The following is a 14,938-nucleotide window of genomic DNA, read 5'->3' on the forward strand; positions in this document are numbered from 1 at the left end:
GTTAAAAACAAAAACAAAAACAAAAATAGTGTTGGAAGACGTTTAGTACCTAATTTTAAGACTTCTTCTACAGCTACAGTAATCAAGGCAGTGTTGGTGTAAGGAAAGACATATAGATCATTTGAATAAAACAGAGAATCTAGAAATAGAACCACACATATATGGTCCCCTGAGTTTTGAAAGATTATTTAACATTAGCGTTTTATAGAATATAAACTCAATTCAAGAGCCGAGGAAGAGATAGTGTTTGCAGCAAATGGCACTAGAACACCTGGTATCCGTATGTAAAAAATTAACCTCAACCTTTTATTTCCATACATGAAAATAACTTGATGGGATCTATGAACCTAAATAAGAAAGCTTAAAAGTATAAAAGTTTAAGAAGAAATTATAAGGGAAAATGTTTATGAATTCAGGGTAGGCAAGAACTACCTAGGATACAAAAAACATGATGTATAAAAGAAAAAAATTGATAAATGAGATTCCATCAAAATTTAGAACTTCAAATGACATCATCAAAATGAAAAGTAGTCCTTAAACAGACCATATTTACAATGCATATAACCTATGACCAGAATATATAAAGAATTCTTAGAGCTCATTAATAGACAACCCAATTAAAATGTAGACATAAGAAGATGATAAAGAGCCAGTATAGCACAAAGAATGGTGTGCAACTCTAGAATCAGAAAAATACTGATCAGTACAATAATAAGATTGAATTATACACTCATTAGGGAGATAAAGTTAAAAGTTTTAAAAGCCTTGTCATGGCTTTTTCTTTTTGTTGGATTCTCCCCCTTTGCTTTTAATTTGTCACACCCAATGGATTCATTCTGGTGGGTTTCCTGGGTTTGTGATCCTCATTGTGTTTTCCTAGGGTATTGTCTGAAAGTTTTTGGAGTGCCGGTTTGATATTCATGAAGTTCCTGAGGTGCTCTTTATCATGAAAGTATCTTATTTCTCCATCAATTTTGAAAGATAGTTTTGCAGGCTACATCAGTCTGGGTTGGAGGCTGTTTTCCTTTAGGACTTGAAATACATCACTCCAAGCTCTTCTTGCCTTGAGGGTTTGCATTGAGAAGTCTGGTGTGATTCTGATGGGCTTTCCTTTGTATGTGATTTGTTTCTTTTCTCTCACTGCTTGTAGAATTTTGTTCTTCTGTTGGATTTCTGGAATCCTAACTATTATATGCCTATGTATAGATTTTTTTTTGATCAAGGCTATTTGGAGTCCTATATGCCTCACTTATCTGTTATGTCAAGTTCTTTTCCCCTGCTTGGGAAGTTTTCTGCCATCACTTCTGTGAACAGTTTTTTTATGTCATCTGGAGTCTTTCCTCTTTCTTCATTGACTCCAATCAGTCTTATGTTATTCTTCTTTGCATTGTCTAGCAGCTGCTGGATTGATTTCTCATGTTCCCTTACAATTTTAAAGCAATTTTTATTTTCCTCCTCACTAATTGCAATCTTAACTTCTATATGTGAAATTCTATCCTCACATTGGTTCATTCTGCTGTGCTGACTTTCGATGGAGTTTTTAATCTCTTGGAAATCGGTTTGTATCTGTTTTATGGATTCCATTTTTTTCCTATGTTGGTATTCCATCATGTTCCTCAGATCCTCTGTTTTTTTTATCTGTGTCCTCTCTAGATTTATTAATCATGTCTTGCACCATGAGCACAATCTTTGCTGTTATCTGAGTAATTATTTCTGATTTCATTTTTCCCAGATCCTCTTTTGTTGCCAGTTCAGAGTCCAGGTGGTTGAGTATCAGATTGTTCCATCACATTTCCCTTTGGGGTTGCTATAGGTGATCTGGAAATCTGTTTTTGAGGCTTGTTTATGTGTCTTCTCATTTCCCTGAGGGGGTGGAGCTGTGCTTCTGGTGTCCATGCGGCTCACCTTCTCTGCCCTAGGAGCTTGGCATGGTGGCGGGGGAGCTTCCGTTTGGGTGCTGGGACTGGCTGAGCTTCTCTGCCCTCGGAGCCTGAGATGGAGGCGGCGAGCTTCCTTTGTACTATTTTCTTTAATCTACATTTATAGTGACAGTATTCCCTTTTCTGAACAACATTGTTATGTCAAAAGATCAATAATATTCATTAAAACAATTCAAATAATTTCTTTCTTTCTTTTTTTTTGTTTTTTGGTACCAGGGATTGAACTCAGGACCTTGAGCTTGTGAGGCAGGTGTGGTGCCACTGAGCTAAATCCTCAGTCCAAAACAATTCAAGTATTAATTGTGGCTTCTGTAAGTGGAAGTACTAGAATTGTTCTGAGAATATAATTTCAGGTTGTATCAAACCACATCTGCATTTTTCCCTCTGTATCCTTCTTTTTATTTGTCCTTTTTTTTCCTCTTAGATTTAGGAAAAACTGTACTTCTTTCTCCTCTTTCTATTCCTTACCTGTTTAGAACATCACAACTGACTTAATGAAAACATGGTTGTCGCAGATTATTACTTAAAAGAAACAAGAATAAATTGTGAAATCATGATGTGCTGGTTTTCATGTCAGTGTCAACTCTTGAAATGCTAAATGGCCTGTGAATTGTTTATGATCAAAAATTTGGGATCACGTTTTCTGCTTCTATAAAGAATATAATTCAGTGGCAGCTAGTTTTTATTAAAATTTATCTTTTGTCTGCATGGATTTTTAAACTTCTGGGATGAAAAATATGGCTGTTGAGGGCAGTAGGACAGCTCCCTATGTATCAATTGCCTAGGTTCAGTGGTCTTTGAGCTTTGCACACAATTTACCTCACCTCTTTTTTTTTTTTACCGGATTAAAGAAAATCTCTGAGACCTCATGTCATTTCACATCTTCATACTTTAGTATGCATTGGTAAAAAATGGAATTTTCATGTATAATCTTAATGTTAATATTATGCTTAAAATTACTAATTATTTTTGGTAGCATTTAATACCCATTTATAATCAGATCTCTAAGATTTTCCCCTTTAAATTTTATCATCTTTCAAGGGGGATAATAATGCCTTTATCCTCCTTTGGCAGGGATTTTGTAGGAGGACATTACATATCTATTTTGAATGAGAAAATATTAAGGTTCTGTTATTAACTAGGATCCCTTGCCTTAAGAATTTTATAGTCTGAACAGCATAGTATAATATTTGGCATATAGAAAGTGCTTAGAAAATGGAATTGTGAGTGATGACAAGATATTCTCCCCTTTAAGGAGCTTGTAGTACCAAACCCTTTATATTTAGTCATGAAACTTTTTAAAAATTTAAAGTAAAAATTACTTACAATCTCAGCACTTTAAACATTTAAAAATTGTCTTTTTCTCTATAAAGGCCTAGAGAGACTGTGAACATCCTGTAGCTGTGAGCATTCTTAGCTTCCAGGTTCTGATCTCTGAACACTACTTCCTACTAAAAGGCATCAGAGCTCTAAGAAGTGGTTTAATTCAGGTCTGGGGCTGGAAAGAAAGCAAGCTATCAAAGAGTAATGATGCCATATCCAAAGGAAATAGGAACTAACCTGAAGGGAGTCCCACTGGACAAAGATGGGACAATCTGAACATCAAAAAGAACGTGACACCAACTAAGTACATAAAAATCTACCGCTTTATAATGGTATCCAATAATATACAGCTCCTCAGCCATCTCTGAAGCTAATCAGGCACCATTTTCTACTCAGTGAATGAAACAAAAAATGCGATCATTTTTATTAATCCTCCCGTCAATATCATCCATGTTTAGGATAACCAAATGGTTGATGAGGAGAAAATCCTCCCTTAAATACAAATTCTATTATAAGTGCAGAGAAATTAGAGAATTAGAAAGTCACTATTTTGTAATCCCTGATTAAATAACAGATCTGGGCAACAATTTATAGCAGATGCTCAAATCCATTAGGAGAAAGGTCAATGGAAACTATAATGGATAGGCCATCCTGGGGATTGAACAACAGCAGCTCACTCTGCAAACCTCACTGAAATGATCACGAGGCCCTGTGGTTGCAGTGGGACAAGAAAAACTGGGAAGCAGTCCATATTCCTGTGCCCTGAAGAAGTCAGCACCTCTGGATAGGAGTGTGGTGACAGCAATGAAAGCAGGAAACCATTAAAAATCATTCTATGAACTGATCATGTCCCTGGACCTTCTATCTTCCTGAATGAGGTGACTGTCCTACCTCAGCAGAAGATTTGTATTTGGCTCTATGTATGTGTGAGGGTCTTAGTGTGTTTATGCTGCTGTAACAGTACCACTGACTGGGTATTTTACAAAGAACAAGACTTTATTTCTGTCACTTTTGAAGGCTGGAAGTCCAAGATCAAGGCACTGGCATTCTGCTGAGGATTGGTTTCTGCTTGCTAGATGGCATCTTGAATACTGTGTCCTCTGCAGGGAGAAGATGCTGTATCCTCACATGGCTCTAGGTGGAAGGGCATAAAGTATGAAAAGGGGCCAAACTCTTATTATGGCACTGATCTATTCACAAGGACAGAGATCCTATGACCTGAACACCTCCCCAAAGGCCCCATGTCCTGACACTTGGATTGGCGGTAAAGTTTCCAACACATGAATTTTGGAGGACACACTCAGACCATAGCCATGGGTGAAACAAAACATGTCTAGCATGGAGCCATCAGGCACAGCTGGAGAGGTGTGCCCTGTGGCAATCAAGGGGAATAAGTGAATGCCGAGGTCTCTCCCCCATAGGAAATCCTTCAAAGAAAACGATGGACCCTCAGCACAGGCACGAAGGTCCCTGATGAAGGAAAGGGCCGGGAGTGACTGTGCCTGACCCCAGCTACTGTGTACCTTCCTTCCTTACTAGCCAGGCTACTCACAGCTTAGGCTGGATGCTCTACTGGCATTTTGGATACTTTGCAAGTAGCATAGGCATGACTGATAGATTAATTTCCTTCTTCATTTTAGGAGCATTTACTGAGAGTGTGTGTGTATCATTTAACCTAATAAGACACCTAAACTGTAAGTGCTCTACCCAACATTAGGCAAATTAGATAATTTGCATGTTATCAGCTAGAGCCCTTTGGGATATAAATTGGTGATGATTTGATTATTTAAAGATTTTTTTCATATTGCAGATTATCATTACTATATTGTGTTCAAAAATAATTCTTTTCTGCTTCTTAAAGAAGGCTGCTTAGACAGAAAATTCCTACAGCAGCAGTTTATCTATCAATATCTGTGCCTGAGATCTAGGAAGTCTTTGGCTTGGTATTTATTACTTGTGGTCCCCAGCCTGAGTGGAGCACTTAGGCTGACTCTATAGTCATTTACCTATTTTCTGCTCACCATCTGGCATTTCCTTAAGTGTAGCTAGAGGATAGTGATAGTAAAGTGGTCATCATTCCAATTTATCCATTGCTGGGTCATTGTTTTTTAATGTACTATCTCATTTTATCCATGGTGATTCCTTAGATAGGCACTACTCTTACTGCAGGAACCTGAGGCTCAGAAAGGTTGACTATTTCCCCTGCATTGGCTGCATGGTAGGTAGAGAAGGCCATGCTATTTACTCAAGCCTGGGTCTCACTGGACTGCTCTGACTATATCCTAATCCATACCCATCCCACAAATTCTGACTTTTCTCATTTCTTGTTTTTTTTTTTTTGTGTACCGGGGATGAAGTTGGGTCCTTGCACTTGCCAGGCAGGTGGTGGAACCACTGAGCTATCCCCGGCCCCTTTTCTTATTTCTTTGAAAAGCTATAGTGAGAAGATGAGCTTAGGGCCAAGTGCAGGATCTTTGACAGGTAGCCCCCTTCTCTTGGTTTCAGATTTTTCATGTGTAATAGGAGATGGTGTGGGCTGCTGTCCCCAGTTATTACCATCTGAGAGCATGTGGTGAGCTCTCAGGCTCACAGTGCTGGGGACATCTTGGAGTCTGTGCAAGTGTCTAGAGTGTGGCATGTACAAAAGCATTGTTACCTCCATTTCTGTCCTCTTTTCTTTTCTTTTCTGAAAGGGGTCAGGTAGAAGAGTAAAACGGTCTTACCTCAAAAACTGTATTTGCATGAGAAGTATTGATTTGTGATTATTTGCTTAAGTACCAGTCCTATAGATAGACTTCAAGGTGTTTGGGGACAAGTCCTGACGTGTGCTTGGTGGAGAAATATTGTTATGAAGTACACCAGTTCTCTATCCTGCCTACTGCCTTTCTTGGAATCTGGTAAGGATTTATTTTCTCAGGTAAAGGACAACTCCTAGAGGATAGAAAGTTAGTTTTATTTTTATCCATAGGCCCTGAAGTGGAGCAGCCGCTAGTGATTATTCAGATAAATCAAATGAAGCTGTGGCTTTGTTCTTGTCTCTGGTGATCAGTGCCCCTTTATTTCTTTTTTTTTTTTTTGGTACCAGGGATCAAACTCGGGTCCTTGCGCTTGCGAGGCAGGTGGCAGAACCACTGAGCTAAGTCCCTGGCCTGCCCTTTTATTTCTGTTGGAAGATTGGACTTGTTGGACTGTGATGGATTGCACCAAGTTAAACAAATAAAAGCCACTCACTTTTACTTTTGCCTAATGAACCTGTATTTTGTTTTTGTTTTCAGAGAAGAAAGATGTGACTCAAAGTCTGGAGAACTACACATCCAAGTGTCCTGGCACAATGGAGCTCCTCACCCTCCCTGATGGGCTCATGCTGCCTCCAGTACCCTTCACAAAGCTGCCCATCGTCAAGTGAGTTGGGTCCACTGCTGCCTGGGGGCAAGGCCTGCCTTTCTGCAGGGCTGTCCCATGCCCTGGTGACACGTAGACATCGTCACAATACCCATTCTGGTTGACTGTGTGTCTGGTTCATTGCTTCAATGATCCTGATAGCAGTCCTTGAAGTGTAGGTGTCTCAGATGAGAGTCAAATCCCTGGCTTCCATACCTGCTTCAGTCTGTGCCTGTCAAATGGCAGAGAATCTGAACATGCAGCCTGCTGATTCTGTGCCCATGTCCTTACTCCCGGGCTGTGAGGGACCAGTGTGGCCTCTTCCCTCTGTGCTCCTCAGCTCTTAGTTGGCTCTGCTGTCTGAGCCCCATAGCAGTGGCACAGGAATGGGGCAGCTCCTCTCCTGCCTGCTCTTTGCTTACTCTCCCCATGTTGCAGGCTGGTGCCCATCACTTCCTTGGGTTGCTCACCCTGGTTTCAGGCACCTGTTTGTCTTGCTGCTCTCTCAGTGTCCCCACAGTGTCTGCTGTTACCTCTTATATAGCAGCTGCAGGTCCTGTGGTTGCTTCTTGTGCTACTGCCTCTCCTAAACCTTTGTAAGGTTTTAGAGAGTGGAAGATCTCTGGGATGCACAGAGGGAGTGGGTCCCATAAACAAAGTTTATGAACTAACCTTGTGATGTGACTTCTGAATTTCTGAAAGATTTGCTTGGAGCCCAGAAAGAAACAGTTGAAACTTGGCATCTTACTGTTGAGTAGAAGTACTGTGACCCTAGGTTCCATGCAGCCTAGGATGCATACAGCTTCTTGGACATGGTCCCAACCTAGCTCTGCCTCCCAGGCCTCTTTTGGTCTTCTAATGCAGCGGGAGCGGCTGGTGCTCCACTTTTAGGCTGACTGTCTGACACCACTCAGTCACTGGTCTTTCAGGATTTTGGTTGGCTTAGATCTCCACTTGCCACTGCAGTACACAGCTAAGAACAAAGACCCATCACATGAGGTCATTATGAAAATTCGGTGCGGTAACAGGTAACAGTGTGTGCTATGATGCTTAATAAATGCTGGTTTTCTTTGTGCCTACACTCCCTTGAAGCATGTTTGTGTTGCCAGTGGAGAACTGTGTGGCCTTAAGAGGTGGGGGCAGGAAGGGTCTTTGTGCACAGAGGTCCCTGCTTGGATTTTACGCAGACATTCTGAAGGGAATCCATGAGGCCATTCATCAGGCAGTGGCCAGGCACAGCTCCAGAAAGTAGGCGCTCTGGTTGCTGCTTGGAGTGTCTCACAGCACCGTGGCACATGGGCTGAGGAAAGATGCAGTCCTTCTGTGGCCCACACTACTCCCTTCTCCCTGAGGAAAGCAAGAGAGTAAAGCATCCCTTTTGGGCTTTTTTATGAGTAAGACCTGAAGTGGAATGTATTTGATTTGGGATTAAGGGTATGATTCATTTTTTAAAAAACGTTAGAAAGCCTTTCTTAATAATTTGTTATCTGTGTCATGATGGATCATTTTTAAATTTAGAAAGCTTATTAGATAGAACATTCTGAGCCCCATAGAACATTCTGGGTTTCTGATGCTGTATCTCAACATCTAAGGACACAGGTCTCTTGTCACTGATGCTGGAAGGACTGGTTCTGGCAGGGCCTTGGCGCCACAGAGGAAGGGCCTGTTCCTACAGCCCAGAAGACAGCCAGCTGGGCCCTGAGATAACCTGGTGGTTGAACTTGGGGTCCTGGGCTTGTGCTGTACTAGCTTGTGACCTTGGGTACAACTGTAGCTTCATTGAGCTTCATTGTCCCTTTTGTAAAACAGAAGGGCTTGCTTGGTTTCATCTAGTTGAGCTGACATGCAAAGAGGCCTGGAGTATAGGCCTGGCACATGGCATTGGGTAGATTTTAGTTCTCTTCTTGGGACATTTTTATACCCATGTTTTCAAACAGCACATTAACTGAAAAATACTGTCATGTTAAGATTTCCATCCCTGAGCTGTTTAAAAACATGAGAACGGTTTGATGAAAGGTGCTAGTTAACTCTTGAGCAAGTGCTGTTTGTAAGTCTTCAGGCTCACTTCCTTCCTGCTGAGTGTCCCAGCAGGCAGGTAGATCTTCCTTGGCCTGAGGACCCTGGCAGTGAGAGGGAATTTGTCAGAGGATTTGGAAAGCCAGGGCTACTTGGAGCCTGTGCTTCTCCCCCTGGCTTGTGGCACATTATCCAGCTTGCTTGCTTCACCTACCTCACGTGGCCCCCTGTGGCCCACTCTATCTCTGACTCATCATGAGCTCCTCATTTGCTTGGTCCTATTGTCCCCAAAGCCCCTGATTTCAGAAGTACTTAGAATGGGGAAAATGTATGACTGTCTTTATTTGTTTAGTTCTTCATCTTCTGTTTGGAACATCTTTGGTTCTCTTATTCTGCCTAATGATACTTAGTTCTCTTTCAAGATTTAGCTTAAAGATTACAGCATTTATGAAGCCTTTTCCTAAGCCACCAAAGTAGAAATCACTCTACCTTCTATATAAGTTAGGAACTGTTTCAGCTATGAAGAACACAAAACTAGTTGGGTGTAGTGGCACACTCCTGCAGTCTCAGATATTTGGGATTGAGGGCAGATATTCGGGAGGCTGAGGCAGGAGGATTGTAAGTTCCAGGTCCACCTGGGCAAATTACCAAGACCCTGTCTCAAAAAAAAAAAAAAGGACTGGGGACATAGCTGAGTGGTAGGGTGCTTCTTAGTATGTGTGAGGCCCTGGGTTTAATCTCTAGCACTGAAGAAAACTCAAAAACCCAACACAAAAAAGAAGAAGCCTAACACAATTAGGAACCCAATAGGAAGTTATTTTTCTTTATTACAAAGAAGCTAGAAACAGCCTTTTGGCAATTCTGTCTTTACTTCATGATTACCAGTTAGCTGCAGCTGCTCCAGGTAACACATCTATATCCAAGGCAGGAAGAAGGGAGAAAAGGATGTATAGGGACATCTATCTTTTGTTTAAGAAAGCAAAAATGTTCTTGACAGATTCATAGTGGTCTTCTTCTCCAGTGTCACTAACTAGAAGTGTGTCTTATGGCCACTTCTAGTTATAAGAAAGAGCCGAGAAAATGCAGACATAGCTCTCTTAGAATCTACAATGTAGGTGGGCAAGGGAGGAATCAGAAATTGATGCTGGCTTAGCCAGCCAAACAGTATCTGCCACATCTTTTTTTGCTAGCACTTATGGAACTTAATTATATGTTTCCATTGACATTTTGAGTCCTTCTCGTTGAGAGCTCTTGGAATAGCTCTTGTCTTTGTTGGCCCCAAGATGATTGTGTGTGTAGAATGTATAAGCAGATGTATCCATTAGAGTTCTTTGTATGGCAGTTGATAGAAGACCCAACCCAAACTAACATAAGCAAAAAGAGAATTTATGACACACACACTTGAAAATCTAGGGAGGAATTCAGGCAGGGCTGGAGCCAGGGTTCAAACAACTCATTAGGGGTTGGTTTCTTTTCCTGTCTTAGCTGTGCCCTCTGCAGTTTAGGCAATAGTTTCAGGGCCCGCCTGGCATCAGAATGGTAGCAGCAGCTCCAGACCTGACATCCTCTTCTCACGGTGTCTAGGAAAAAAGAGGACGTAGTTTTTGGGAACACCTGTGAGGGAAAGATGACACGGGCTTGTTAGGAGCATCTCCAAGAATCTCCTTTCTTTCCATTGCCTCTCACAGAGTTGTAGACTGATGTCTGAGTCACACCCCAAACGATATAGCTGATAGGAGGGTGTGTGTGGTTCCCTAAAGTAAAGCCTAGGAATTGTTGGGCATCATGAAAGGGAAAGGGAGATCAGAGGCAGCCAGCCAGGATCACTCCAGTGGATGATGCCCTATGTCATTCACCCTGCCCCCAACAGAAAGCCCTGACTTCGGCCTCTGTACTGTGTATAGGAGCGGACACTGCGCTGAGCAGGAGCTGCCCACCCAGCCTGGCACTTCGCCCTGAAAAGCACTGCGTGGAGGCACCAGGACTTGACTTCATGAGCTCCATGTTGTTGCCCTGGGTCGTGTGGACTTTCTGGCTCAGAGCCAGCTGTATGATTCTGTTCCTACCAACACATAGGTCTGGGGCTATGTTTTTATTCCAGATTAATTTTCTTTTTTTTCTTAACGTGCCAGGCACCATCATAGGTGCTTTATAAATATTTAAAAAAATATATTTTATTATAGTATATATTATATATATTTAAATATACATATTTTGTTATAGTAAAAGACACATTGCCATTAATCCTCCTCCAAATACTCCTTCTTGCTATAAACACGCTTATCCTATCATTCTTGCCACTTTCTTTTTCTAAACTTTCAGAAATTTTTGTGTGTTTGTTTTGTTTATACAGAGTAATAGGTTTAATTTGGCAGATATGGACATGCGCATAACATGCTTTGATCATATTCTCCTTCCCACCACTTCCCTTGCCCTACCCTCCACCCTGGTCTCACTGTGTTTAGGGGGCTCAATGTGTATAATATATTTAGATAACTCTGACAGAGCTCAGAGGTTCATCATTCTCATGGGTCAGACCAGTAATCACTAAAATACAAATACCTGATATGTAAAATAAAATTCTAAGTAAATTATTTGTCATGGAGGCCCACATTTTTTTGGAATCAAACCTAGGCCATCCACTCTCCAGGACATCCTTTCTTGCCAGTGAACTCAGTGCTGAGCACAACTTTTGTTTTTATTATTAGTAGATGTTTCTAGTACATAATGATTACAGTTATCTTGAGGAGTTGGTACATGCACATAATACATCTTAATTCTTCTCTTTTTTTTTTGGTATGGGGGATCGAACTCAGGACCTTGCACTTTTGAGGCAGGCGGCGGAACCACTGAGCTAAATCCCCGGCCCCTCTTCTCTTTCTCTTTTAACTCCCTTTCCTTCCCTCCCTGCTCTTTCCAACTGTTGGTCCCCTTCCCAAATTTGTAAAATTTGCACATTTTCATATTTTTTCCATCCTCTTCCTTTCCACTTCCTCCTCTTGTTCCCCTATCCATTTGAAAAAGATCTCCCTATTTCCTCCATTTCTCTCTATGTATGTATACATATATATTATATATATATTTTTAGTTTCTCATATAGGAGAAACCATGTGATATTTAAATTTGTGTGTCTGGTGTGTCTGACTTATTTCACTCAATAGTATGGGCTCAAGTTGCATTCATTTACCTATGAATGGCTCAAGTATATATTCTGGATTACTTTTCATCCATAGATAAAAATTGGCTTATTTTCATGTGCTTGCCAAATGTGAATTTTGTGCTGTTCTTCTGACTTTTTACCATTTGAAAATATGAAGACTGGGATTATATGTCCTTGTTCTGTAATTCTTCATTATTTAGCATTTCTCTTTTCCTGGTCAAAGCAGGATCCCTTTTTCCCAAAGATAAGCCATGCATCATCTTTCTAGACTGGCCTAGTGCCATGTCCTGTTCTTAGTTCCTTCTGTCCTGACCGTGTGAGACATGCTGGTGTGGAAGGAAGCCTTTCTTCATGAAGGTGCCTGCAGTTGATTGATGTGCCTGTATTATTGGTGCCCCCCTGTGGAAACTCCCTTAATGTAAAATGGGAAAAACCATATAATTGCATTCAGTAGTCTTAGGTCCAAATCTTGTACACTGTAGTTAATTGTGTGATTTTGAGAGAGCTGTTACCTTCTCTGAGCCCTAATTTCCTCCACCCGAGTAGGCCTGAGGGCACATCCCTCATGGGAATTGCATGAGTGCTGGGGAAGGAGGTTTCTTCAGACAAGGTTCTTAAAGAGGGAGCCTTCCCTCTAATTAGAAGTCACTCCTCTGCATTTTCTCAGTTATTATGCTTGTTTGTACATATCAAATTAAATCAACTGAATTAAGTTCCATCACTCTCAAGAAGTGTTAAAATATAACTTTATTTTTTTTTCAAAAATTCATATTATCTAAAGTCAGAAAATCTCAGAGCTGGAAAATGGGAGAGTGGTAGTTATGTCTGTCTGTCCATCTGTCCATCCATCCATCCATCTATCCAGCTATCTGTATGTCAATCAACTCATTGTTTTCTATACTATATTTTCATGATGATCCAGTCTGTGTTATTATTATTCTGATGCTCAAATTGTCCCCAGTTTGGTTCATGGGAGCCCCTTCAAGCTGGCTCCTGTAACTTTTGTCATGTGCCCATCATTCTTTGGGTATTTCCTTTCTATTGCAGCAACCATTTTTCCAAAGAGCCTCCATTCCTTTCAATGCAGAATAGAGGTCAGAAGTGAGATCTGGGTGTTGTGTGGGCTCGCTGCTGTTGGGGTTGCTGCTCTCAGTGGAGTGAGCTAGGCGGTCTCTCTGTATGTGTATCTTCTGTACAATCACATTTATGTCTGTATTTATTTCAGTATCTGTTTATACTTATTGAAAACCATGATCACACTTGGATGCCTCCAATTCCTCTCCAACACCACAGAGTTTATCTAGTTTTCTCATATCTGTAGCTCCTTCATCAACAGAAAGAAACCTGTTTCCCTTTGTCATTAATACAGTTACTCATCTGACCCATTCTCCCATTTGTCACTACTTGTCACCATTGTCAGCATCCGTGTGGGCTGCTACTGTGTCCCTGTGGCCATTTCTCCCGTGCTGGGCTCTGCCTGCCCATGCCAGGCTTGCATACTCCTGCCTGGCTCTGCTCTCCCCAGGGTTGCAGGATTGAATTGGTAGGGGCAAGAAGGACAAGAGGAGGGCAAATTTTGACCTATTTTGCTTAATAAATAAGCTTGCCACCAGGATCTTAGTCTAGCATGAACTGGACTCTCCCCAAAATGGTTCCAAGTAATATTGATACAGTTATATATTTTGAAGTATTTGAATATTATATTAAAAATTGTTACAGTAATCCACTGAGGGGAAAGTAAGGGTGGGATAGGAAAATATACCAGTGAGCTCTGTTAGTAGCTAAAAGTCGTAAGATCCTATGTGATGCCTGGAGATGGGAAAACATTTTGATACTGCTAACAAGAAGGACACTTGGCTGGCTACAAGGCTCTGTTTCCCTCATAAACAGATACAGACCATTGCTGTTTTGGAAACTCACCTCTTCATGGTAAGGGGTTTGCAGGGAACTCCTTGTAGCCTCTTCTGAAGAGGATGTCAAAGTATGTTGAATGGAATCCTTTGCAGCCTCCCCCTCCCCCCTCAGGTCTCAGCAGGTTCCTATCAGACTGACACTCATCAGTGCAAACCCAGGACCTGGAGCCAGTTCAGCTGTCCTGGAGGACAAAGCAGTATGGACCTCTGTCATTTGGCTTACGCAGCCACACCGTAAGAATGTGTAGAATGGCAGAAGACTGCTTATATGTCAATTGTTCCCCAGTGTGACCTCCCACAAGCAACCTTTTGGCAGGAAATAAGCAGCAGAAAACTCAGAGCTATATTTTCAGATGTCAAGAAGAGATGGCAGGTGTCTAGTGGTGCTGATTGAGAGTGGCAGACCCATGTTGCTGGTGCTCCATCAGTGCCTGGCACACTGCAGGCCTTCTGTGAGTTCATGGCGACTGGTCAAGGATGGACACCTTAGGGAGGGCTGTCTGCCCCTTCCTAATCTATGCTCCTGGTCTCACTGGAGGGAAGCTGGTGCAGGAGCTGTGGTCTGGGACAAGGTTTCCTTAGAAACAAGCCAGGGACTATTTGAATATATTCACCAAGTGTCTCTGAGTCCAGTGCCTGAGTATGTGGTCTCTATTAGTTTACTCTTTAATAAAACCCCACAAAAAATGAAAACAAAAATAACCTCAAGGCAGACTTTGCAAGTCACCCCTGTAGACATAGGAAGAGCTCAGGGGCATTTGAGGCACATTTGAGGCACATTTGAGGACCAGAGCTCCTTGTTGTGTCACAGAATGAGTTGGTTAGGAAATGCCTGCATTGATGAGTCAGTATTCAGACCTGCTGTATGGAGTTGTTAGGATGCAAGGTAATTTACTGTTGGGAATGTCTCAAACTATGATTTCTTTGTTTTGAAAGAGACATTTGGAGCCATTATCTTTTCCATTGAGGCCTTTCTTAGTCATTAACAGCTCAGCCATTTTAGCAACTTACAGGAAAAGACTCACCTGTTTTCTGAAGCCTGGGAGCATGAACTAGGTTCATCCCAAAGTAGTTCCAAGTTATTGTGATGCTGGTTAATGGGAAAAGGAGCCAGAATATATCCCTGCTTAATTTTACTCTAAAATTCAATTAATCAAATGTATATTGAGAGCCCAGGATGGGCCTGGCCCCAGCTAACTGTTTGG

The 14,938-nt window shown here is 41.5% G+C and overlaps 1 protein-coding gene across 12 annotated transcripts in view; it reads left to right on the plus strand.

Annotated features, from left to right (window-relative positions):
* The window catches only part of Trappc9 (trafficking protein particle complex subunit 9), a 737,148-nt gene that overhangs the window by 144,536 nt on the left and 577,674 nt on the right, over positions 1 to 14,938 (plus strand). For all 12 annotated transcript variants that reach the window (XM_087187236.1, XM_087187240.1, XM_004837901.4 and 9 more), the window contains one exon: positions 6,539 to 6,665. In XM_087187236.1, coding sequence (XP_087043362.1) covers positions 6,539 to 6,665 — 127 coding nt within the window. The remainder of the gene's footprint in view (positions 1 to 6,538; positions 6,666 to 14,938) is intronic.

This window comes from Heterocephalus glaber, unplaced genomic scaffold, assembly GCF_053883595.1.
Source record: "Heterocephalus glaber isolate CG9 unplaced genomic scaffold, H.glaber_assembly_v1.0 deba00000281, whole genome shotgun sequence".
Taxonomy (NCBI): Eukaryota; Metazoa; Chordata; class Mammalia; order Rodentia; family Bathyergidae; genus Heterocephalus; species Heterocephalus glaber.